Genomic DNA, 26549 nt, shown 5'->3' with positions numbered 1-26549 from the left:
GGATTTGGGATAAATCCCCCGGAATCACCACGGAATCCAGGATTTGGGATGGACCCTTGGGATCCGCTGCAGAATCCCAGGATTTGGGACAGAACCACGGATTTCACGCAGATCCCCGGGATCCACCAGATCCCAGATCTCCCCGCAGACTCCCAGGTTTCCCAGCAGATCCCCAGGCCCGCAGGTTTTGGGGAAAATCCCCGGATTTGGGCAGTTTGGGACAATCCCTGCGGTTCTGCCCCAGCCCCTCGGGTTTTCCAGCGAATCCCGGAGTTTTCCAGGGGGATCCCTGAGTTTTGGGGCAGAGCCTCGGAGTTTTGAGGAACAAGCTCCCAAGTTTTCCAGCAGATCCTTGGATTATCCCGCAGATCCTCGGATTCACTCAGAGCCCGGGGTTTTCCAGCAGAATCCTGGGATTTGGGGCAAACCCTCAGGATTTCCTCGAGTTTTGGCACAAATCCCTGGATTTTGGGATGGCCCCTCGGGTTTTCCAGCAAAACCCCAACTTTTCCAACAGACCCTCAAGTCTTGGGATAGACCCTCAGATTTTGGGACAAACCCTCCGATTTTGGGACAAACCCTCAGATTTTGGGAAAAACCCTCCAATTTTGGGACAGACCTTCCAATTTTGGGACAAACCCTCAGATTTTGGGACAAACCCCCAGATTTTGGGACAAACCCCCAGATTTTGGGACAAACCCTCAGATTTTGGGACAAACCCTCAGATTTTGGGACAAACCCCCAGATTTTGGGACAGACCCCCAGATTTTCCAGTAGAAAATCCCTCGAGTTTTCCAACAGACCTCTGGATTTTCCAAGAGCCCCGAGTTTCCCTGCCACCCCTGAGGTTTTCCAGTGCATCCCCAGCTTTCCCTTCAGCCCCTCAGATTTCAGGACAAACCCTCCAATTTTAAGCCAAACCCTTGGATTTTGCCCCAGACTCTCAACTTTTCCAGCAGCCCCTGGGATTTTCCAGCAGATCCCTTCAGCCCCTCAGTTTCCCCCAAACCCCTCATCTTTCCCCAAACCCCTCAGCATTTCCTGCATCCCTGTTTTTCCCTTAGACCCTTCAATTTTTCCCCCAAACCCCTCAACTTTTTCCTGCATCCCTTTTTCCCTTCAATCCCTCAGCATTTCCTGCATCCCTCACTTTCCCCCAAACCCCTCAGCTTTTCCTGCATCTCTGTTTTTCCCTTGAACCCTTCAACTTTTCCCCAAACCCCTTGACTTTTCCTGAACCACTCAGTTTCCTCCAAACCCCTCAACTTTTCCCCAAACCCCTCGACTTTTCCTGAATCACTCAGTTTCCCCCAAACCCTCATCTTTCCCCAAACCTCTCAGCTTTTCCTGCATCCTTGTTTTTCCCTTCAACCCCTCAACTTTTCCTGAACCCCTCATTTTCCCCCAAACCCTCGACTTTTCCTGTACCACTCAGTTTTCCCCAAACCCCTCAGCTTTTCCTGCATCCCTGTTTCTCCCTTCAACCCTTCAACTTTTCCCCAAACCCCTCAGCATTTCCTGAATCCCTCATTTTCCCCAAAACCCTCATCTTTCCCCAAACCCCTCGACTTTTCCTGAATCCCTCATTTTCCCCCAAACCCCTCAGCTTTTCCTGCATCCCTGTTTTTCCCTTGAACCCTTCAACTTTTCCCCAAACCCCTCAGCGTTTCCTGTACCACTCAGTTTCCCCCAAACCCCTCGACTTTTCCTGTACCCCTCATTTTCCCCAAAACCCTCCTCTTTCCCCAAACCCCTCGACTTTTCCTGTACCACTCAGTTTTCCCCAAACCCTTCAGCTTTTCCTGCATCCCTGTTTTCCCCTTCAACCCTTCCCCAAACCCCTCAGTGTTTCCTGAATCCCTCATTTTCCCCAAAACCCTCCTCTTTCCCCAAACCCCTCGACTTTCCCTGTACCACTCATTTTCCCCCCAAACCCCGCGGCTTTCCCCGCACATCCCCGCTCCCTTCCCCGCGTTTCCCCGCCCCGTGCCCAAAACTTTCTCCGTGTTTCCGGAGTGCCACTCCGGGCCCGTCACGCACCGGGGGGACACGGGCGGGGACAGCGCTGTCCCCGCGGCTCCGGGGGGGCTCCCTCGGGGCTCCCCGCGCTCCCGGCCCGGCCCGGCCAGCCCCGAGCCGTGGCCTGGTGGCCCCGGTGGCCCCGGTGGTGGCCCGTCCCCTCCCCCACTCCCCTCCCCCGCCTTCCCGAGGCTCTGGCACCAATAATCCGCCTTTGCTGACATGCTCTGGTGGCTGTGCCTATCGGGCAACTCCCAGGATGCACTCCCGCTCCTCCCTGGCACCCCCTCACCCGTGCCCACCCTCCCCTCGGACTTCCCAACCTTTTCTTTTTCGCTTTTTTTTTTTTTTTTTAAGCTTTTTTATTATTATTATCCCCACCCCCCCCCCCCCCCCCGCCCCTCACACACAGCCGGCCGCACTTTCATCCCCCGTGAACCCCCCTGGCGCTCCGGCGCTCTCCCTCACCCCAATTCCCCGCGTCCCTCACGGGGTCCCCCCCCTGACCGCGGCCGGCTTTTGGCCGCTCCCTTCTCCCCTCACAAACCCCCCCGTCCCCGGCGCTCCCCGCGTTGCCCCAAGCCCCGAGCCGCCCTCGGGGGTAAAAAGGGGGTGTGTGTGTGTGTGGGGGGGGGGGGGTGTCCCCTTGTCCCCGTCCCCCCGGGGAGGGGGGTGCTGAGGCGCGGGTGTCACTCACTGTCCGGAGCCCCCTCAGAGCCGCCTCCTCCTCCTCCTCAGCGGGGCCCGGCCCGGACTGGGGCCGTGGGGGGAGGGGAGGCGGCTCCCTCAGGTGGCCACTGACAGGAGGGGGGGGCGGGGGGGGCTGCGCGCGCAGGGGGACCCGCCCCCCCCTCCCCCCCCCCCCCCGCTCTTCATCTCCCCCCCCCTCCTCCTCCTCCTCCTCCCGCCCCTCTCCCCCCTCCCCCTCCGTGCCCGCCCCTCTCCCCTCCCCTGTGCCCCCCCCCCCCCCCCGCGGGACCCCCCCCCCCCCCCCGTTGCCAGGCAGATTTGGGACATCCTCGCGCCCGGCCACGCCCCCCCCTGCCCGGGCCTGGGGCGCTGCGTTGAGTGGGGTTTTTGTGTTTTTTTTTTTTTTTTAATCTTTAAACTAATGATTGGCAGCCGCGCCGGCCAATAGAAAGGTGGACTGCCAGCGCTGCAGCCAATCGGCGCGTAGAGTCAGCAGTAGCCCCGCCCGCGTAGTAAGCGGCGGTGGAAAAGGCGCGGTTTGTTTTTGATTGACGGGCACATTGGCCAATCAGCGGCGCGACCCCGTGGTGCGCGCCTCGCCCCTGCTGTGAGGGAGCAAAGAGGCGTGGCCTGGATTTGATTGAGAGTTGAAACAACCAATAGGCGCCAGAGAGCGCCCCGCGGGAGCCAATGAGGGCGCGGCCCGCGGGGAGGGGGCGGGGCGGCGGGCCGGGCCCGGCTGCTCGCGGCGGTTCCCCCGGGGCCGGGCCGCGGCGGCTCCGCCCGGGGCCGGCTGAGGTGATGGCGGCGCGGGGAGGGGCCGGCCCCGCCGCCCTTATCCGCCCGCGCAGGCCGCGCTGGGGCCGCAGATAGGGGGGGCCCGGCGGGAGGAAGCGGGGGAGGCACCGCGGCCGGCGGAGCCGGTTCTGCGGCCCGGCCGGCTCAGGGCCGGGACTCGCGGCGGGGCCGGGCGGGGCCGGGCGGCGGCGGGAGCGGGAGCAGGGCCCGGAGCAGGGCCCGGGGCAGGGCCCGGCGCTACCGGGGCAGGGACCAGGTCCCGGGGCCGCTCTGGGTCTGAGCTGCGCGCTCCGCTCCGCCCCGGTCCGCTCCGGTTCGGTCCGGCTGCTGCACCGGGGTCAGACCCGGTGGGATCTGGGATCGTTCCCGTTGGGATTGAACCCTGGGATCGTTCCCATTGGGATTTGGGATCGTTCCTGCTGGGATTTGGGATCATTCAGATGGGATCTGGGATCGTTCCCGCTGGGATTTGGGATCGTTCCCGTTGGGATTGAACCCTGGGATCGTTCCCGCTGGGATTTGGGATCGTTCCCATTGGGATTGAACCCTGGGATCGTTCCCATTGGGAATTGGGATCGTTCAGATGGGGTCTGGGATCATTCCCACGTGGATTTAACCCTGGGATCAGTCCCGGTGGGATTTGGGATCGTTCCCATTGGGATTTAACCCTGGGATCGTTCCCATTGGGATTTGGGATCGTTCAGATGGGGTCTGGGATTGTTCCCGCTGGGATTTGGGGTCGTTCCCATTGGGAATTGGGATCGTTCCCATTGGGATTTAACCCTGGGATCGTTCCCATTGGAGTCTGGGATCGTTCCCATTGGGATTTGGGATTGTTCCCGCTGGGATTTGGGATCGTTCAGATGGGATCTGGGATCATTCCCACATGGATTTAACCCTGGGATCATTCCCGGTGGGATTTGGGGTCGTTCCCACTGCGATTTAACCCAATTTTTCGTGATTTTTTGGTGGAATCTTTGGGATTTTTTTTAGGAATTTTTAGGGGATTTTTGGGAGAATTTTTGTGACTATTTAGGGGAATTTCGAGGGGGAATTTTGGGGTTTTTTTGGACTTCTTGGGGAACTTTTCTGGAATTTTGGGGGGATTTTTTTGGGGAGTTTATGGGGAACTTCGAGGGGATTTTGGAGCTGTTTTGGGGGGATCTTTGGGGATTTTCTGTGGATTTTTAGGGGGGATTTCTTGTGGATTTTTTTTTTTTTAATTTTGTGGGGAATTTTTGTAAATTTTTGAGGATTTTTTTTTTCATTTTTGGGGAATTTTTCCGAGTTTTGGGGCATATTTTGAGGAATTATTGGGAGATTCTTCAGGAATGGGATCCAGAGGGAAAAGAGCTGCGGGCTCTGGAGAGAAATCCCATTTTTTTTACACCATCTACACCAGGGATGGATTTTAGGGAGAAATCCTGGTTATTCCATGAGAAATCCTGGAAAAAAACTCTACAATTCCCTAAATGAATCCTAATTTTCAGGATTTTGTGCTCGTTTCTCCAGAGAATTCCATGATTTTAGGAGGCAAAAAAAAAAAAAAAAAAAAATCAATGAAATCAACCCGCAGAGAAAATCCTGGATTTTCCCGTTTTCCTCCAAAATCCCAAAGAATTTCAGCTCCTCCTTCCCAGCCCTGCTCCATGAACAAAAAAAAAAGAAAAAAAGAAGGAAAAGCTCCCACAAAAAGCTATTAAATAATTTAATATACAATGGTAAAAAGCTCTGTACATTGGAATTTCCGTGGGGAATTTGGGAATTCCGGAGGAGCCCCCGGAATTCCCAAGGGATTTTCCGGCTCTTTCACCCACTCTGATGGATTTGCACGGGAGACTGAAGGCGGAAAAATTGGGAATTTTTGGGAATTCTGCTCCTTCCTCGGCTCTTTTCCCACGGAAAATTCCCTGGGGAATTCCCAAAGCTCGGCCCCAACCACAGCTCTCTGGAATTGGGATTTTTCCCCCTTTTTTTTCCGGGTTTTTCCCAAAGTTTTTGGGATTTGGCCGCCCTGGAAGTGCTCAAATCCAGGTGGGAGCAGCCTGGAATAGTGGAAGTGTCCCTGCCCTAGGATTGGGATCATCCCGAGGCTTTTCCAGCCCAAAATTTGGGAATTTGATCCCAAAATTCCAAGCTAGATCTGAGTTGGGCCTGAAATTCCAGAATATTCTGGAACATTCCGGAGTTAGAAAGGAAAATTTGGATTTCCTGGATGGGATTTGGGAATTTTCAGCCTTTCCCAACCCAGGAAAATCCCAAGGAAAAAAAATTCCAAGGAATTGTTGCACCCCAGAGGAAATAAAAACTGGGAATGTGCTTCCCAAGAAACTGAAAAAACTGGGAAAACTCCCCCAGTTCCCGATGAAAATCCCCAGATCCCAAAATTCCTGGGATGGTTCTGTCTCAGTGGGATCCCAAATATCCCAAAAAAACCCCTCGGGAGCCTCTGGAATTTCCCACAGGAATTCCAGCCCTGCATTCAGGCTGGAAAATCCCTGGATTTGGGAATTTTTGGGGATTTTTTTCCCTGTTATTTTTGAGTTCCAACAGCACCGAGGGTTTTGCTTAATCCCCAAAAAATCTGGAATAAAAACTCCCAATCCTCAGTCCCCAAGAATTCCAGGGATTTCCAGGTCCTTTGGAGTTTTCCAAGAGATTTAGGACCAGGATTTCCATGGAAAAAAAAAAGAAAAAAAAACCTGGAAAATCCCAATTTTTGGGAATGGGACCAAAAAAACCTCATCCCTGGAATGAATTCCAGAGGGAAAAATTGAGGAATCTGAGGAATTTCAGTGGAAAAAATTCCTTGCTCTAGAAAAAGATGGAATTTGGGAAGGAAAAACGCTGGGAACGAGGGGATTTTAAAGGGAATTTTAAAGGGAATTTTAAGGTTCCTTCCCCATCCATTGGGATTAAAAATTCCCAAAAACCTCTGGAAGTTTCAGGGGTTTTGGTTTTCCTCTCTCCAAGAATTCCAGAGTTCTTTTCCCTCCCCCTTTCCCAGAAATCTGGAGAAATTCCAACTGGGAAAAACAACTCCATTCCACCCCAGGCACTGCTGGGATCCTGGAAGAACTTCCAGCTTTTTTTCTGGGATTCAGCATTCCCAGATTTCTGGGAAATCCAAAACAACTGGGCTAAACCCAGGGAATTTAACCTGGAAAAGGGAATTTTGTGCCAAGGGCAAGGCTGGAATTCCATCCCAGACTTCTGGATCAGGATTATTCCCAGGATTTGGGAATCCTTAAGGCACAGGTGGTGCCTCCAGCCTGGAAAAATTTGGGATCAGCAGGAAAATTCCGGATTTTTCCCAATGCCAACGGCGTGGGGAGAGCTGTGGCTGCTGGAGGGACATCCCAGGAAATCCCGGATTTCCTCCTTCCCAAAAAAAATGGGAATTTCCCCTCGGGGAATTCCAGCTGGGAATCCAATCCATGATTTCCTCATCCTGTTATCCCCGAGGATTTGGAGCTTCCCGCCGGAATTCCCAGCCTTTCCTGGGAATTCCCTCCAGGATCAAACCTTGGGATTCACCTGGACATTCCCACCTGGAAAAGCAGCTCCGGAGGCTCTGGGAATCCCTGGAAAATTCCTGGGTTTTTCTCACTGCCAGAGGGAATTCGGGAGCTTTTCCATGGGTTTTTTTTTTTTTTTGTTTCTTTTCCCAAGTTTTTGATGCTTCTTTTTTTGTTTGTTTTTCCCCCCGGGATGTTGGTGGGGGATATCCTGGAGTTTTCCTGGAGTTTTCCTGGAGTTTTCCTGGAATTCACAGCAGACTGGCCAGGCTGGTGGTGGGGCCGTTCTGGGCCTGGAACTGGACTGGGGGGGGTCCATCCGTCCACTGCAAGGGAAAAACGGGATCAGAATCCCGGGGAAAATTCCCAGAAAATTCCCTCGGGATCCTGGAATTCCCAGGGAAACCCTCCCTGCCCCAGGGATCCCAAATTCCAACCCCACATCCCGCTGGGATTTGGTTTTCCAGGTTGTTGGTTTTTTTTTTTTTTTTTGGATTTCAAAGCCAAAATCCCAGGAAAAATGGGAAAAAATCCCTCAGGATCACGGAATTCCCAGGGAATCCCACATCCCACCAGGGAACCCTCCTGGGATTTGGTTTTCCAGGGTTTTTTTTTTTTAGGATTTCAAAGACTGGGAGGGATTTGGATGATGCAGAGGGAAGAAAATCCCAACTTTGGATGCGACAGCACTAAAAAAAACCCTTCAAAATTCCCATTATTCCCAGCCATATCCCGATTTTCTGTGGGATATTTCCAAGGGATTATTTTTTTTCCTGGGAATGCCAGATGCAGGATTCCAGGGACTGGGAGGGATTTGGATGATGCAGAGGGAGGAAAATCCCAACTTTGGATGCGACAGCACTAAAAAAAAACCATTAAAAAAACCCCTATAAAAATGAGCTGAAGGTCGTTTTTGCCCTGGGAATGTTGGGAATGTTGGGAATGTTGGGAATTGCCGGGCTCTGACCGTGATCAGGTTGTGCTCGGGGAGGCTGCAGGCCTCGATGTGGTCCTGGAGCAGCTGCTGGGAGAAGTTCTGGTGCATCTGGGCGGCCTCGTGGGCATCCATGGCATTGCCACACGCCTTGTTCAGGTCTGGAAAAGGTGGGAAAATCCTGGGATTCATCCCACTCCCACCTCGGCACTCCCCTCATCCCAAAAAACCTCCCTGCCCTCGGGTTCTGCACCAAAATCGCCTCAATTTCAGGCCAAACCTGCCCCAAAAGCTCCACGGAGATCCCGAGTTTTTCCCTGATTCCCAACTCCTTGGGATGGAGTTGGGATGGCAGCACCAAAATCCCAGGAATTGCCTGGATTGGGATTTTTTTTTTTGGCTTTCCAGCCTCATCTGGTGAGGCTGAAGGTGGAAAAAATCCTGGGATTCATCCCATTCCCACCTCTGAACTCCCCTCATCCCAAAAAATCCTGCCCTGGGTTTGGGTTCTGCACCAAAATCCCAAGGATTCCCTGGGATTGCAGGGAATAAAATCCCAAAATTGGCAGGGATTTCCCTGGGATTGCAGGGAATAAAATCCCAAAATTGGCAGGGATTTCCCTGGGATTGCAGGGAATAAAATCCCAAAATTGCCAGGGATTTCCCTGGGATTGCAGGGAATAAAATCCCAAAATTGGCAGGGATTTCCCTGGGATTGCAGGGAATAAAATCCCAAAATTGGCAGGGATTTCCCTGGGATTGCAGGGAATAAAATCCCAAGATTCCTAAAGATTCCTTGGGGTTGTAGGGAAATGGATTCCCAAGGATCCCAAATCGCCCCTGGAGCTGCACATTCCCACTCTGGGATAATCCCCACATTTTCCCCAGCATTCCCATTCTCCCAAAGGCTCTTTCCCAGTTTTCCAAGATAATCCCAGATCCCAAATCACCCCTGGGATAATCCCCACTTTTTCCCCTCATTCCCACCCTCCCAGAGGCTCTTTCCCAGATTTCCAGGATAATCCCAGATCCCAAATCACCCCTGGAGCTGCACATTCCCACCCAGGGATAATCCCTGTGTTTTCCCTCTAATTCCCACTCTCCCAGGGGCTCATTCCCAATTTTTTATGGATCCCCAGTCACACCTGGAGCTGCACATTCCCACTCCCCACACCCCTGGGATAATCCCTGTGCTTTCCCTGTAATTCCCACTCTCCCAGGAGCTCTTTCCCAGTTTTTTATGGACTGCTGGAGCTGCACATTCCCACTCCCCACACCCCTGGGATAATCCCTGTGTTTTCCCTGTAATTCCCACTCTCCCAGGAGCTCTTTCCCAGTTTTTTATGGATACTTCCCCGCTCCCAGATCCCGGATTTTACCCCGGAGCAGGGCGGAGGACCAGAGCTGCACGGACATGTCTGGGATCTTGCTGGCCAGCTGCATGGCTGGCACCACCATGTTGTTGCTTTCCTAGGGAAAAATCGGGAAGGGAAAAGGAAAAAATTGGGATTTGGGGAATTTTCCCTGCCCTTTCCAGCACGGATTGAGTGGAAAAGATGGAAAATTCCCGGTGGGAAATTGGATTTTTGTCGCTGTGCTCGATGGGATGGAAGGGAGGAAAATGCTCAAGATTCCCAAGGGTTTCTTGGGATTGAAGGGAATAAAATCCCAAAATTCCCAAGGAATCCGTGCTGTGGAAGGGAATAAAATCTCAAAATTCCCAGGGATTTCCTGGGATGGAAAGGAATCAGATCCCAAGGATTTCCTGGGGTTGAAAGGAATAAAATCCCAAGAATCCTAAAGATTCCTTGGGATGGAAGGGAATAAGAGTCCCAAGAATTCCTTAGGATTTCCAGGGAATAAAACCCCAAGATTCCCAAGGACTCGCTGGGATTGCAGGGAATAAAATCCCAAGACTGCCAGGGATTCCCTGGGATGGAAAGGAATAAAATCCCAAGATTCCTAAAGATTCCTTGGGATTGTAGGGAATAAAATCCCAGGATTCCCTGGGACTGCAGGGAAGAAATGGAAGGGGCATCCCAAAGCTCCATCCTGGGAATTCCAGGTTGGGAACAATCCCATCTTTCCAGTCTCTGCCTGGGAATTCCCAGGGAATTGTGCCACAATTCCTCCCAGACCAATCCACGCCGACATCTTCCCCTTTTCCATGTTTTTTTTTTCCCAGGAATTACAGCCTGGATCCTTCCAGAACCCATCCCAAACCCACCCTTCCTAAAATTCCACAAAAATCCAAATTCTAGGATGATCCAGAGGGAAAAAAATTCCCAATTTTGGATGCGACAGCACTAAAAAAAACCCTTTTAAAATCCCATTATTCCCAGCCATATCCCGATTTTCTTTAGAATTTTCTCAGGGATTTTTTGGGGATTAGTTCTGGGAATGCCAGTTCCAGGATTCCAGGGACTGGGAGGGATTTGGATGATCCAGAGGGGAAAAAAAAAAATCCCAATTTTGGATGCGACAGCACTAAAAAAAACCCTTCTAAAATCCCATTATTCCCACTCATATCCCCATTTTCTTTGGGATTTTCTCAGGGATTTTTTGGGGATTTGTTCTGGGAACAAATCCCATTATTCCCACCCATATCCCGATTTTCTTTGGAATTTTAAAAATCCTTTTTTAAAATTTAAAATCCCATTATTCCCAGCCATATCCCGATTTTCGTTGGGATTTTCCCAGGGATTTTAAAATCCCATTATTCCCACCCATATCCCGATTTTCTTTGCAATTTTCTCAGGGATTTTTTGGGGATTTGTTCTGGGAACAAATCCCATTATTCCCAGCCATATCCCGATTTTCTTTGGAATTTTAAAAATCCTTTTTTAAAATTTAAAATCCCATTATTCCCACCTATATCCCGATTTTCGTTGGGATTTTCTCAGGGATTTTTTGATGATTTGTTCTGAGAATACCAATTCCAGCATTCCAGGGATTGATTTCTTCCCTCTGGGATGATCCAGAGGGAAAAAAAAAAAACCCTGATTTTTGGATGCGACAGCACTAAAAAAAACCCTTTTAAAATCCCATTATTCCCACCCATATCCCAATTTTCTTCAGAATTTTCTCAGGGATTTTTTGGGGATTTGTTCTGGGAACAAATCCCATTATTCCCACCCATATCCCGATTTTCTTTGGAATTTTAAAAATCCTTTTTTAAAATTTAAAATCCCATTATTCCCAGCCATATCCCGATTTTCTTTGGGATTTTCTCAAGGATTTTTTGAGGATTTGTTCTGGGAATGCCAATTCCAGCATTCCAGGGATTGATTTCTTCCCTCTGGGATGATCCAGAGGGAAAAAAAAAAACCCCTGATTTTTGGATGCGACAGCACTAAAAAAACCCTTTTAAAATCCCATTATTCCCACCCATATCCCGATTTTCTTTGCAATTTTCTCAGGGATTTTTTGGGGATTTGTTCTGGGAACAAATCCCATTATTCCCAGCCATATCCCGATTTTCTTTGGAATTTTAAAAATCCTTTTTTAAAATTTAAAATCCCATTATTCCCACCTATATCCCGATTTTCTTTGGGATTTTCTCAGGGATTTTTTGATGATTTGTTCTGGGAATGCCAATTCCAGCATTCCAGGGATTGATTTCTTCCCTCTGGGATGATCCAGAGGGGGAAAAAAAAAAATCCCAATTTTGGATGCGACAGCACTAAAAAAAACCCTTTTAAAATCCCATTATTCCCAGCCATATCCCGATTTCCTTTAGAATTTTCTCAGGGATTTTTTGGGGATTTGTTCTGGGAACAAATCCCATTATTCCCAGCCATATCCCGATTTTCTTTGGAATTTTAAAAATCCTTTTTTAAAATTTAAAATCCTATTATTCCCAGCCATATCCCGATTTTCGTTGGGATTTTCCCAGGGATTTTAAAATCCCATTATTCCCAGCCATATCCCGATTTTCTTTGGGATTTTCTCAAGGATTTTTTGAGGATTTGTTCTGGGAATGCCAATTCCAGCATTCCAGGGATTGATTTCTTCCCTCTGGGATGATCCAGAGGGAAAAAAAAAAAACCCTGATTTTTGGATGCGACAGCACTAAAAAAACCCTTTTAAAATCCCATTATTCCCACCCATATCCCGATTTTCTTTAGAATTTTCTCAGGGATTTTTTGGGGATTTGTTCTGGGAACAAATCCCATTATTCCCAGCCATATCCCGATTTTCTTTGGAATTTTAAAAATCCTTTTTTAAAATTTAAAATCCCATTATTCCCAGCCATATCCCGATTTTCTTTGGAATTTTAAAAATCCTTTTTTAAAATTTAAAATCCTATTATTCCCAGCCATATCCCGATTTTCTTTGGAATTTTAAAAATCCTTTTTTAAAATTTAAAATCCCATTATTCCCACCCATATCCCAATTTTCTTCAGAATTTTCTCAGGGATTTTTTGGGGATTTGTTCTGGGAACAAATCCCATTATTCCCAGCCATATCCCGATTTTCTTTGGGATTTTAAAAATCCTTTTTTAAAATTTAAAATCCCATTATTCCCAGGCACATCCCGATTTACTTTGGGATTTTTTTGGGGTTTTCCCTGGGGATTTTTGGGGGGTTTTTCTGGGAATGCCAGCTGCAGGATTCCAGGGACTGGGAGGGATTTGGATGATCCAGAGGGGAAAAAAAAAAATCCTAATTTTGGATGCGACAGCACTAAAAAAAAACCCTTCTAAAATCCCATTATTCCCACCCATATCCCGATTTTCTTTGGGATTTTCTCAGGGATTTTTTGGGGATTTGTTCTGGGAACAAATCCCATTATTCCCAGCCATATCCCGATTTTCTTTGGAATTTTAAAAATCCTTTTTTAAAATTTAAAATCCCATTATTCCCACCTATATCCCGATTTTCATTGGGATTTTCTCAGGGATTTTTTGATGATTTGTTCTGGGAATGCCAATTCCAGCACTCCAGGGATTGATTTCTTCCCTCTGGGATGATCCAGAGGGGGAAAAAAAAATCCCAATTTTGGATGCGACAGCACTAAAAAAACCCTTTTAAAATCCCATTATTCCCACCCATATCCCGATTTTCTTTGGGATTTTTTTGGGGGTTTTCCCTGGGGATTTTTGGGGGGTTTTTCTGGGAATGCCAGCTGCAGGATTCAGGGCTGCAGGGCCCCGGGAGTCACCCTGTGGTTGCCCAGCACGTAGAAGATGTGGCCCAGCAGCACCAGCGAGCAGGCCGTCAGGCGGTTCAGGTCCTCGGCGTTCGACATCTTCAGCGTCTCCCGCAAAAAACGCCTGGAAAAAACACGGGGGGAAAACGGGAAAAATGGGAAAAAACGGGACTGGGCCCTGCCCGAGCGGCCCTGGCAGCTGGGATAAAGGAGCTCGGAGAAAGGGAATTCCTGAGTTTGCTCTGGGATTGGGCCCTTGGAAGGTGCAGAGCCTCGGGGTGGAAAGGAATGAGAGGCACGAGATTCCCAAGGATTCCAGGGAATAAAATCCCAAAATTCCCAAGGATTACAGGGAATAAGATCCCAAGATTCCCTGGGATTGCAGACAATAACATTCTCAAGATTCCCAAGGATTGCAAGCAATAACATTCCAAACATTCCCAAGGATTGCAGGTAATAACATTCCCAAGATTCCCAAGGATTGCAGGGAATAAAATCCCAAAATTCCCAAGGATTGCAGGGAATAAGATCCCAAGATCCCCTGGGATTGCAGGGAATAACATTCCCAAGATTCCCAAGGATTGCAAGCAATAACATTCCCAAAATTCCCAAGGATTGCAGGTAACAACATTCCCAAGATTCCCAAAGATTGCAGGGAATAAAATCCCAAGATTCCCAGGGATTCTTTGGGACCGCAGGGAATGAGATCCCAAGGATTCCCTGGAATTGAAGGGAATAAAATGCCCAAAATTCCCAAGGATTCATGGAAATAAAAGTCCAAGATTCTCAAGGATTCCTAAGGATTGCAGGGATACACATTCCCAAGGATTCCTTGGGATTGAAGGGAATAAGATCCCAAAATTCCCAAGGATTTATGAAGACTGCAGGAAATAAAATCCCAAGGATTCCCTGGGACTGCAGGGAGTAAGATCCCAAAATTCCCAAGCACTGCAGGGGAAACACAATCCCAAAGATTCCTTGGGATCGCAGGGAACAACATTCCCAGGATTCCCAAGGAAGGAGCTCAATCCCCACCACATCCCTGCTCTTCCCTCCTGGCCAATCCAGGAGGAATCCGTGGGAATGGGATGGAAACGAAGCCTTGGCATTCCCACTGCGATCCCAAAAAGCCAGCCCTGAGTTTTCCCACATTTTTCCCACGTTTTTCCCACATTTTTCCCACATTTTCCCACATTTTCCCAGGGGTTGGACTCACTTGGCCTCGTTGTATCTTCCCTGGAAGAAGGAGAAGAGCCCTCGGATGTAGAACGCTGCGGCCCGGAGACAGTGGGAACTATGGAAAAAAAAAACCACGGATACCTCAGGATCCCACCCCAATTCCCAGGAATTCCAGCCCAAAAATCCAACCTCCAAGCAAAATATTCCATTTCAGCCCCATCCCGTGTTTTGCCTTGGTGTTAGGTTGGATTTTTTCCCCTCATTTGTTGAAAATCCTGCTGCGGATCCGTCATTCCCGGCCCGGGATGTTGGGATTTGTGGGAATTCTCACCTCACTGGGAAGTTGTGGTCGGGATTTATCCTTTCCAATAAACTGTAGAGCTGGAAAATGGGAGAGGAAAAGGGAAAAATGAATTTTCCAAGGAAAAACCAACGCCAAAACAGTGAAATCCCACCCAAACCAGCCCAAGTTTATCCCAATATTGGGAATTTTAGGCTTGTTTTGATCCCAAAAATCCAAGTTTTATCTCAAGTCTCCTCCAATTCCACAGCATTTCCTGGATAATCATATTCCCAAGGAAAACTTGGAGCTGGTGGATCTGGTAATGAATCTGATATTGGATTTGATTAATTAAAACTACAATTAAATTAAAGAATTCACAATTTTAAAGCTATTTTTTTGCTTCCCGAAGGTTTTTTCCCAAATTTTGTGTGCAGGAAGCAAAATCTCTATGGAGAATCTTCCCAAGGCAAACCCCTGAGGGCTCTGAGAGGGGGAAAATAAGGAATTTTGGGAATAAAACAGCAAAACTCAGGAGCAAATCCCTATTTTTGGTTATTTCTGTGATGCCCTGAAACTGCTGGATATGGAAAATGATGGAAATGGATGGAAAATGGATGGAAAATGAAACCAAGGGATTGAGTAAGAGATGAAAGAGTTAAACTTCATTCCCATGGGAAGAATTCTGTGAATAATTCAGAATATTTGGAATTTTCCAGATGATTCCTCAGGAATTCCCACTCCTCTCATGAGGGAGCTGCTGCCAGCAAGGCCCTGATGGAAAAAACACCCAGAAAAAGGCAAATCCCAGGAATTTTCTCCACAGAAAATTGCTATTTCTCACTCCCCTCATGAAGGAGCTGCTGCCAGCAAGGCCCGGATAGCAAAAACACCCAGAAAAAGCCAAATCTCAGGAATTTTCTCCACAGAAAAGCAGGATTTGAGAGAAAGAGCGGGAAAAATTGTGGGAATAATCCAGAACTTTCAGAGTTTTCCAGATGATTTCTCAGGAATTCCCAGTCCTCTCTTGAATGAGCTGCTGCCAGCAAGGCCCTGATGGCAAAAATACCCAGAAAAAGCCAAATCCCAGGAATTTTCTCCACAGAAAAGTTGGGATTTCTCATTCCTGATGAACGAGCTGCTGCCAGCAAGGCCCTGATAGAAAAAACACCCAGAAAAAGCCAAATCCCAGGAATTTTTTCCACAGAAAACTGGGATTTCTCACTCCCTGATGAAGGAGCTGCTGCCAGCAAGGCCCTGATGGCAAAAATACCCAGAAAAAGCCAAATCCCAGGAATTTTCTCCACAGAAAACTGGGATTTCTCACTCCCATCATGAATGAGCTGCTGCCAGCAAGGCCCTGATGGCAAAAATACCCAGAAAAAGCCAAATCCCAGGATTTTTTTCCACAGAAAGTTGGGATTTCTCACTCCCCTCACGAATGAGCTGCTGCCAGCAAGGCCCTGATGGAAAAAATACCCAGAAAAAGCCAAATTCCAGGATTTTTTTCCACAGAAAGTTGGGATTTCTCACTCCCCTCACGAATGAGCTGCTGCCAGCAAGGCCCTGATGGCAAAAATACCCAGAAAAAGCCAAATTCCAGGATTTTTTTCCACAGAAAACTGGGATTTGGGGAGAGCCCAGCTCACCTCCTGGTGCCGATTCCCCTCCCGGATGTAGACGCTGGCCAGGTTGGTGACAATAAACGCCCACAGCTCCTGGTGGGTTGTGAGCTGGAAAGGAGAAAAATTCCCAAATATTTCAGTCTTTTCCTCACAATTCAGTCATTCCCATTAAATAATCCTGGCTAAAACGATCACATATTGATATTTTAGTGTTAAAAATCCCCCCCTCCCCGGTCCAAGGAATATTGTTAATAAATAATGGAATCAAGGAAGCTTTCCCTTCCAAATTCACATTGCCATCCCCAAGTTTCCAGGAGAAAATTTGGGAATAAAATCTCACCCTCAGTGCTGTAGTGAATTGTGCTTCTGCATTATCCATGCAGTTGACAGAGATGCAGTAGAGACCCTGGAAAAGAAAGGATATTTTTGGGAATGCAGCTCAAAACATTCCCAAATCCATGGAAATATTGGGGTAACAGCAGGAAAAAGGGACCAACGAGGGGAAAATCAGGAATCTCCACAAAATGTCCTTTAAAATAAATTATTTGTGGGGAAAAAAAAGCTTCATTTAGCTTTAAAAAATATCTTTCTTAAAATCATGGAAAACTCAGTATTCCCTACAAAAACCCTTCCCCTGCCACAATTCCCACAGAAAACCATCTCCAGTGGGCACAGCTGAGATCCCTGGATTTCCCTTTTTCCAGATGATTCCTCCCAAATTCCCCCTCCCTTCATGAAGGAACTGCTGCCAGACAAGGCCTTGATGGCAAAATTACCCAGGAAAAGCCAAATCTCGGGAATTTTCTCCACAGAAAAGCGGGATTTTCTCTCCAGGAACTGCTGGAGCAACTTGGGATAGTGGGAAGTGCCCCTGCCCACCCAAGCCATCCTGGAATTCTGTTTCCAAAGGGTTTTAAGGCAGGGATGAGCTCCCCCAGCAGTGCAGGCTGCAGATCTGTAATTCCCAGGGAATCTCCTCTCTGGCATTCCGTGTGGGACGCAGAATTCCCAGTTTTCACCCCAAAAACTCACCAGGAGCGTGTGCAGCTGGGCAGCGTGGTTGGAAAAGAGCCTGGGAGACTGCTGGCACAGCTGGCAGACCTGGGAAATCTGGGAAAGAACACAATTCCCTGTTTTTCACCCTTCGGTGCTCCAAACCCCGCTCCTTGCACCCCTCATGGATGCAGGGATCGGCTCCAGGATCTCCAGCCCTGGGTAAAAGGGGAGGCTGGATGTGCTGCCAGCACAGGAAAAGGGATTCCCTCACATCCCTCCCACATTCCAGCTGCTCTGGAATGGTTTCCTCCACCCCCTGGAATTCACAGCCACGGGTGCCTCCTGAAACGCTCCAGATTCTCCAGGAAAAGCGGGATAAGACCTCCCAAAATCTGGGATTGGGATGAGTTTCAGGAGACTGAAGGAGGAGGCTGAATCCCTCCCCATTCCCAGCACATTCCCAGTAAAGCTGACAGCAGGGATTGGATGATCCAGTCCCGGGATGGATTCCCAGGATTTTAAAATGATTGGAAAAATGGGGAAAAAAAAAGGTCCAGTTTCCTCTGGAACAGCACAAATCAACCAGGAAAGAGCAGGAAAAGCAGGAATGTGAAAAGCTGGGAAACACCGGCACAAGGCAGGAACTGGAAGAGGAAGGAGCCACTCTGGAATGGATGGAATGGGAAAAAACCACTGGAATCAGCCTGGAATTGCCACCAGGAAGGTGTCAATCCAATCAACTATTGATTATTCCATGATCAATTCCAAAGTGCCCTTAAATAAATACTTAAGAGGAGCCAATCCCACATTTCCCAAGTCCTGAACCTCACCAAAACTGGCTGAATCCATGATTAACCCAGCAGGAATTCCCACCTGAGCCCAAAACTGCAATTCCCACATTTTGCAGGCTGTTCCTGCAGAATATTCCCATTTTTTGGGAGCTATTCCCAGCCAGGAAATGCTGGAATTCCCATGTTTTGCAGGCTGTTCCTGCAGAATATTCCCATTTTTTGGGAGCCATTCCCAGCCAGGAAATGCTGGAATTCCCACGTTTTGCAGGCTGTTCCTGCAGAATATTCCCATTTTTTGGGAGCCATTCCCAGCAGGAAATGCTGGAATTCCCATGTTACCTCCTGCAGGGCTGTGGCTTTGTGTCCCGTGACCAGCCTGCACATGATGATGTGTTCCAGCAGAATCACTTGGAATGAGGACAGGATGGGGCTGCAGTCCAGCACTGGGAAAGGAGCAGGAGCAATTCCATCAGGCATTTATGGAATGTTTCAAATCCCACCCAAAAAAAAAAAAAAAAAACAAACCAAAAAAGTTGATTTTTGTACTCCAAAGCCACCACCTGGCCTTAAAATCAGGGATTTAATTTTAGTTTTAGTCTTAGGCTGACCCAGCAACTCAACAAGGCTGTGGGATGGGTTTAAATGAGGAGGAAATAATGGGATTTTCCTGGAATCCAGCTGAATTCCAAGCCCCTTTTCCTTACTTTTGAGCTTCTCCAGCTGCATGAGGGCTTTGTCCGTGTACTTCTGAGCCTTCTCCAGGTAGCCTGCCTGCATGGAATGCATCACTGTCACCTGCAGGGAAGCACAGCAAGGGTTATCCCACCTGGGCAACTCCCCTGGGATGCAATTCCCACAGCAGAAATCCCTGGGAAGCTCTGGAGCACCCCAGGACAGCGGGAGGTGTGACTGACAGGGTGGGAATAGATGATTTTAAAGCTCCTTCCCATTCCCAACCACTCTACAATTCCCAAAATTTGTCTGGGCAGAGAGGGAAGGGCAGGGAATTCACAGAATTCCTCAAATCCCAGATTTTTAACATCACCAAGAATTAGAACAAAATCCTTCAGCAATTCCAAGTCCAGCTCGCCTCATATTGATAAAACTAAGCCAAAGTGGTTCTGCTTTGTACAAATGACTCAATTTTCATTTGATTCAGGAATTAATTAATCAACTAATGAGTTATTAATTAATTAATCCCCATTTCCAGGCTGGAATCTCCTCACACTCTGACCAGCCCCCTCAGCATCACCCCACGGACACTGAGGGGAAAAAATGTACCAAACAGTTGATAAAATTAAGCCAAAGTGCTTTTTCTTTTGTATAAATAACTCCATTTTCATCTGAGTTGGGTGTTAAATAATGAATTAATTAACCATTTATTAAGTAATTCCCATTTCCAGGCTGGAATCTCCTCACACACTGAGCAGCTCCCTCAGCATCACCCCATGGACACTGAGGGGGAAAAAAGCACCAAACAGTTGATAAAATTAAGCCAAAGCGGCTCTGATTTCAATAAACAACTCCATTTCCATTTGAGTCAGGTACTAATTAATAAATCATTTAATAACTAATTAACTAATCCCCATTTCCAGCCTGGAATCTCCTCACACACTGAGCAGCTCCCTCAGCATCACCCCATGAACACTGAGGGAGAAAAAAAAGCACCAAGCAGTTGATAAAATTAAGCCAAAGTGCTTTTTCTTTTGTATAAATAACTCCATTTTCATCTGAGTTGCGTGTTAAATAATAAATTAATTAACCATTTATTAAGTAATTCCCATTTCCAGGCTGGAATCTCCTCACACACTGAGCAGCTCCCTCAGCATCACCCCATGGACACTGAGGAGGAAAAAAGCACCAAACAGTTGATAAAGTTAAGCCAAAGTGCTTTTTCTTTTGTATAAATAACTCCATTTTCATCTGAGTTGTGTGTTAAATAATAAATTAATTAACCATTTATTAAGTAATTCCCATTTCCAGGCTGGAATCTCCTCACACACTGAGCAGCTCCCTCAGCATCACCCCATGGACACTGAGGGGGAAAAAAGCACCAAACAGTTGATAAAATTAAGCCAAAGTGGCTCTGATTTCAATAAACAACTCCATTTCCATTTGAGTCAGGTACTAATTAATAAATCATTTAATAACTAATTAACTAATCCCCATTTCCAGCCTGGAATCTCCTCACACACTGAGCAGCCCCCTCAGCATCACCCCATGGACACTGAGGGGGAAAAAAGCACCAAACAGTTGATAAAATTAAGCCAAAGTGGCTCTGATTTCAATAAACAACTCCATTTTCATCTGAGTTGCGTGTTAAATAATAAATTAATTAACCATTTATTAACTAATCCCCATTTCCAGCCTGGAATCTCCTCACACACTGAGCAGCCCTCTCAGCATCACCCCGGGGTCGCTGAGGGAAAAACAACCCAAAACAGCAACAAACCCCATCCCTGCCGGCTGCAAACCACTCATTAACCCTCATTAACAGGCAATTAGCACTAACGAGGAGCTCTCACCAGGTAGACCAGCACACACATGTGCTCCTTGGGCAGCCAGTGGAAGAGGTCGGCGGGGTTGCTGGGCAGGATCTCGTCGTCGTGCAGGGTGGAGATGGTTTGGATGCACTGCTGCAGCTGCTTCAGGCACGGCTTCACGCTCTTCACCTGCCAGGACACAATTCCCAGAGGGAATTCCTCACATTCCTGCTGCTGGAATGCTCTGGGAGAGGGGAAACTTCCCAGCAGAGTGGGAATTCCCACACTGAGGGGGTTGGTTTAGGATTGACGACGCTCAGCGCCTCACGGGGGTGAGCGGCACCAAGGGATGCTCAAAATATTCCCAAAATCCCCCAAAAATTCCTGTTATTCCCTCCAACACACCAGAGACCACCATGGATATAAAAATATTAACACGATTTCCTCACTTTTCATTTAATTTGGGAATAAAATGAACAGGAGATCGCTTCCATTATAAAGAACCACCCTGAAAATCCCCTCAGGGCTGATTTTTTAGGGAATATCCCTGTCCCAAATTCCCAGCTGGAACGTGGGATGTCAGAGACCACCATGGATATAAAAATATCATGGACAACATCTCTTAATTAACACAATTTTCTCACTTTTCATTTAATTTGGGAATAAAACCAACAGGAGTTCGCTTCCATTATAAAGAAACACCCCGAAAATCCCCTCAGGGCTGATTTTTTAGGGAATATCCCTGTCCCAAATTCCCAGCTGGAAGGTGGCACGTACCTGGCCGGCATCCAGGTAATGTGTGACCTGCAGGACCAGGAAGAAGACCCTGAGGGATTCCTTCTGGATGGGATTGCCCTGCCAGTTCTCCACGATCTGCCCGCAGAGCGTCAGCAGCGGGTGAACCTCCTGCAGCTTCCTCTCCATCAGCAGCAGCTGCAATTCCCAAGGAAAATCCAGCTTTTGGCAGGAGAAACCCTCAGGGAATGACAATTTCCCACGGAAAATGGGGCTGCCTCAAGCCTGGAATTGCCCAAAGCCAGGCTGGAGCTGCCTGGGATTGTGGAAGGTGTGCCTGGTTCTTCCAAGCCAAACAATTCCATGGATTCTCCAGTTCCATGGATTCTCCAGTTCCATGGATTCTCCAATTCCAGGAATCAGGATTGGAATATTCATCTGATTCCCACCGCCCTTTCACCCCACCAGCTTTTCCATCCCTCATTACAAAAGCTCCAGTGAAAATCTGCAATGATCCTCATATTTTTCTCAGAAAAAAAAAAATTAAAAAGCTGAATTTATCCATAGGAATCTTGCTTATCCCCCCTCCCCCCCCAAAAATCCTCTGGAATTTGCAATTAAACAGGAAATAATTTATTTTAAAAAGACTTGCAACTCACCATCCCCTTGCTGAGCAGAAAGAGAGCTCTGGAATGAAAAAAAAAAAATTCAAAAAGAAATTACTCCAACCACAAAAAAAAAACCACCAAGAAAGAAACAAATTTGCCATTTTCTCCCTCTAAAAACAGGGAAAAAAGACATTTAAGGGAGCTGATAAGAGGAATTCCCAGGGAATTGAGGGAGGAAATTCCAGAGAATTCAGGGAGGAAGTCCCAGGAATTCAGGCAGAAAATCCCAGGGAATTTGGGGAGAAAATCCAGGCAGGAAATCCCAGGAAACTCGTGGATGAAATCCCAGGAATTCAGGTGAGAAATCCCAGGGAATTCAGGAAGGGAATCCCAGGGAATACAGGGAGGGAATCCCAGGAAACTCGGGATGAAATCTCAGGAATTCAGGCAAGAAATCCGAGGAAATTCTGGGAGAAAATCCCAGGAATTCAGGCAGGAAATCCCAGGAAACTCAGGCAGGAAATCCCAGGAAACTCAGGGATGAAATCTCAGGAATTCAGGCAGGAAATCCCAGGACTCGGGGATGAAATCCCAGGAATTCAGGCAGGAAATCCCAGGAAACTCGGGGATGAAATCCCAGGAAACTCAGGGATGAAATCCCAGGAAAGTCGGGGATGAAATCCCAGGAATTCAGGCAGGAAATCCCAGGAAACTCGGGATGAAATCCCAGAAATTCAGGCAGGAAATCCCAGGAAACTCAGGGATGAAATCTCAGGAATTCAGGCAGGAAGTCCCAGGAAACTTGGGGATGAAATCTCAGGAACTCAGGCAGGAAATCCCAGGAAACTCGGGATGAAATCCCAGGAACTCAGGCAGGAAATCCCAGGGATCCCTCTGGAATTCTCACCTGGTGTACTCGGAGCCCACCACGCGCGCGTACTCCGCCCCCACGCCCAGCAGGTCACAGGCCGACACCAAATCCTTCTCCAGCGTGTGGAGTTGCTGAAATGGGAATAAAAAAAAAGCCACAAAAACTCAGGATTTGCTCCACGAATCCCAAGAAAATGCCATTATCACTGGATTTACAAATTCCTGCTCCTTAAAGGGGTTTCAGACCCGTTTCCCAAAGACATCTGTGGCGTTTCCAAGGATTTGTCTGAGCCCAGAAGGATTTTTTCCCCTTCAAATTCTGAATTAATGAGAAATTGGTTAAAAATTGGAGGCAGATCCTGCAAAGGGTGAAAATTCAGTGCTGATCAGATCCCAACAGCTAAAAAAGCCAGGGATTGTCACACTGGAGCAAGAGTTTTCCCAGCAAGAGGAGCCTCCAAGGTGTGTTCCCAAATTTTATCCCTTTCCCAAACCCAGGTGGGAATTCAGGAAGAGAACAGGCTCCAAGGAAATGGGAAATCAGGGGAAAATGGGAAGATGCAAGGAGAGGAAAAGCTTCAGAGTCCTCAGGATGAACTCCTGGAAAAATAAATGTTCCTAAATCCATAGGGAATTAAAGTTCTTTTTCCATAAATACACTTCAGTGTGTCTCTATTCCTGTAAATATTTTTAATTCAGAAATATTTTGGAGCGTATTCCACACCAGAAACAAGAATTTTCCTTGGATTCTTTTCCTTGCTCCTTTTCCTGGTTACTTTTCCTACTCCTTCTCCCATCCCACATCTCTCATTAAACAACCAACACTTCCAACCCCAGCAGGATTTGCTCTCCCTGCAAGCCCCAAAATGGATTTTTTTCCCTCCATCCTCGGAATTCCAGGTTCCTAATTCCCACAGAGTGATCCTGGCTGATTCCTTGATCCAACACCAATTCCCAGCCCAGAATTGCTTTTTCCCTCTCTGTTAACAACAAAATTTTAGGGGATAAAGGGATAAAAAGCACCCATTAACAGCAGTATTTTAGGGGATAAGAGAATACAAAGCTTCCAGGCTGTTTTGAATGGGCATGCAGGATTTTTTCCAGGTTTTTTTTCCCAAGGAATTGCTGCTGCAAGGACTCACAGCCAGCTGGAAGAGCAGCCTGCAGTGCCAGTAGGGAGTCTGCTGGGAGATCTGGATGGCTTTGCGCAGCAGGGGCTTGGCCGTGTCCACGGAATTCTGCAACACAAAGAGGCCAGGTCAGCACAAACCAGCGACCCCGAGCTCCAGAGCCCCGGAATTCCCTGGGGAACCACGGCCAGCCCGCAGCGAGGGATGGGTCGGAGCGCTGGAAGCAGGAAAAATCAGCTGGGAGAAGTTGGGGCTGCTCCGTCCTTGGAACGTCCACGGTAGGGCTGGATGGGACTGGAGAGATCTGGGATCTGGGAGGATTGGAGAGATCTGGGATTGGGGAGAACTGGAAAAATCTGGGATTTTGGGAGGATTGGAGAAATCTGGGGTTTTGGAGGACTGGAGAAATCTGGGATTTGGGAGGATTGGAGAGATCTGGGATTTGGGAGGATTGGAGAAATCTGGGATTTGGGAGGATTGGAAAAATCTGGGGTTTGGGAGGATTGGAAAGATCTGGAATTTTGGGAGAACTGGAGAAATCTGGGCTTTTGGAGGACTGGACAAATCTGGGATTTTGGGAGGATTGGAGAAATCTGGGATTTGGGAGGATGGAGAGATCTGGGATTTGGGAGGACTGGAGAAATCTGGGATTTGGGAGGATGGAGAGATCTGGGATTTGGGAGGACTGGAGAAATCTGGGATTTGGGAGGATTGGAGAAATCTGTGATTTTGAAGGATTGGAGAAATTGGGGATTTGGGAGGATTGGAGAGATCTGGGATTTGGGAGGATTGGAGAAATCTGGGATTTTGAAGGATTGGAGAAATTGGGGATTTGGGGAGGATTGGAAAAATCTGGGATTTGGGAGGACTGGAGAAATCTGGGATTTGGGAGGATTGGAAAAATCTGGGATTTTGGAGGACTGGAGAAATCTGGGATTTGGGAGGATTGGAGAGATCTGGGATTTTGGGAGCTGTCCCTGCACGTGGCAGGATGGGATTGGATGGGATTTGATGGGATTTAAGGTCTTTCCAATCCAAACCATGCCAGGATACTGGCACTCAAAATCCCAGGAAATGGTTTTTGGAGGAAATCAGCACAATTTCCTAATGACAGAGATGAACCCAAAATTTGGGATGATCCAACTGTGGCTTTCCAATGAAGGAGCCTAAAACACGGAAAGGAAGACTTTGGACAAGGAATGGAGGGGCAGGACACAGGGAACGGCTTCCCAGTTTTGGGGTTTTGGGATGGAATTCCTCCCTGGGAGGGTGGGATGGGGCTGGGATAGAATTCCCACTCATCCCTGGAATTGTCCAGGTTGGAGCAAGCTGGGATAAAAGTTGTCCTTCCCACGGAACTGGATGATCCTTCAGGTCCTTTCCAACCCAAATCACTCCAGGATTCCAAAATCATGGATTTCCCTCCCTCTCTCCCTCCCCTAAAATCAACATTTGTTCAATAAGGACCCAAAAATTTATTTGGCCAAGCAAAATCCTTTTGCAGTGCTGCAATTCCAGCAAAAACTTCCTCAACAAGGAAGGGGGAAAGCCTCCCGTGGCAGAAATCTGATTTTTCACAGGAATACCCTGTTCCAACCCCAAATTCGAGGGGCACAGAGGGGGTTTGGGGGGCTTCTCTCACCTCCTGGCAGTAGAGCTCTGACAGCAGACTGGCTGCCTCAAACTTCACATCTTCAAACTGGGGGATCTGGCACCCAGGGTTAAGGGAACCACAAAATCCAGGTGGGAAAGAGCAGCAAAGCCTCCGAAACCGCTCAGGAAAACGGGGATGAGAGGGGATTTAAGGTCCCTTCCAACCCAAGCTCTGTGGTTCTGTGAAAGCAGCGACGAGGCAGTAAAACCCCCCCATTCCATGCCCCCACCCCCGGGCCCTTGAGGTGTTTTGGGAGTTTCCTTGGAGCTGTCCCGAGCTCGGAGCCCTTTCCTGGATCCCGGGAAAAGGATACCTGCTGGGATATCAGCCACTGCAAGAGAACACAGCGGGTTAGGCCGGCACTAACACCCACCAGAACCGCCCTGACTCCCTCCCGCTCCGTGCCAGGAGCCTCCCACCGCCCCCTTGCCCTGCTCCTCATCTTTCCCAGCTGCCGGCACCTCTCAGCCACCCCTTCCGCCGCTCTTTACCTTCTCCAAGTGCCCAGACGCCCGTCCCCGCCACCCCCAACCCTTTCTCCGTGCACTGGCACCCCCCGCTCTCCCTTCCCAAGCCCCCCGAGCCCCCCGAGGCCGTCCCAGCCCCGCTCACCGCCTTCTCCAGGTGCCCGCGGGCCTGGTCGCCGTTGCGGGTGTGGTGGTAGAGGACGGAGCCGAGCTGGAGGTGCGTGCGGGCCTCCATGCGGGCCGGGGGCTTGCGGGGCAGCACGGCCTGCAGGCAGTGCACGCACAGCCGCACCTTGGGCGGGCTGGACGTGCGGAAATGCTCGGCCAGGCCCAGCAGCGCCAGGTACCACGACTCGCCCGCGGCCGCGCCGCCGCCCGACCCCGAGCCCGGCGCAGGCCCGGCTGCGCCGCCGCCGCCTCCGGCACCTCCGCCGCCGCCTCCTGCACCACCCGCGGCTCCCGCCGCCTCCCCAGAGCCGCTCCCGCCGCCTCCCGCCGGCTGCGGCGGCTGCTGAGGCGGCGGCGGCTGCTGAGGGGCCGCCGCGCCCGCCGCCACCGCCGCCATCTTGGGGCCGCCGACAACACCGCCGCGAGGCGCGGGGCACTACGGGACTTGGAGT

At 48.8% G+C, this 26549-nt stretch overlaps 1 protein-coding gene across 1 annotated transcript; it reads right to left on the bottom strand.

Moving 5' to 3' along the window:
• Positions 1-5201: 5201 nt before the first annotated feature.
• Positions 5202-26494, bottom strand: MAU2 (MAU2 sister chromatid cohesion factor). The gene is made up of 19 exons (XM_053999405.1): positions 26075-26494; positions 25776-25793; positions 25451-25516; positions 23821-23916; positions 22716-22810; positions 21860-21887; positions 21243-21398; positions 20508-20654; positions 18687-18777; positions 18322-18425; positions 17228-17305; positions 16536-16601; positions 16220-16303; positions 14622-14671; positions 14328-14405; positions 13124-13235; positions 9339-9429; positions 7993-8120; positions 5202-7351 (listed from the first exon to the last, which is right to left on the bottom strand). The coding sequence occupies exons 1-19, from the start codon at positions 26492-26494 to the stop codon at positions 7277-7279; spliced, it is 1983 nt and encodes a 660-aa protein (XP_053855380.1). The 3' UTR covers positions 5202-7276.
• Between the last annotated feature and the right edge of the window lie 55 nt (positions 26495-26549).

The sequence above is a fragment of the Vidua macroura genome, chromosome 26 (genome assembly GCF_024509145.1).
Source record: "Vidua macroura isolate BioBank_ID:100142 chromosome 26, ASM2450914v1, whole genome shotgun sequence".
Classification (NCBI taxonomy): Eukaryota; Metazoa; Chordata; class Aves; order Passeriformes; family Viduidae; genus Vidua; species Vidua macroura.
This window is presented reverse-complemented; position numbering and strand designations above follow the sequence as displayed.

Coding starts and splice junctions, on each gene's coding strand:
- MAU2 (XM_053999405.1), bottom strand. CDS start 26,494: ATGGCGGCGGTGGCGGCGGGCGCGGCGGCCCCTCAGCAGCCGCCGCCG. Junction 21,399..21,859: donor TTCTGCTCAGCAAGGGGATG/GTGAGTTGCAAG, acceptor TGGGAATTGCAG/CTGCTGCTGATGGAGAGGAA. Junction 18,778..20,507: donor TGTGTGTGCTGGTCTACCTG/GTGAGAGCTCCT, acceptor GCTTCCCTGCAG/GTGACAGTGATGCATTCCAT.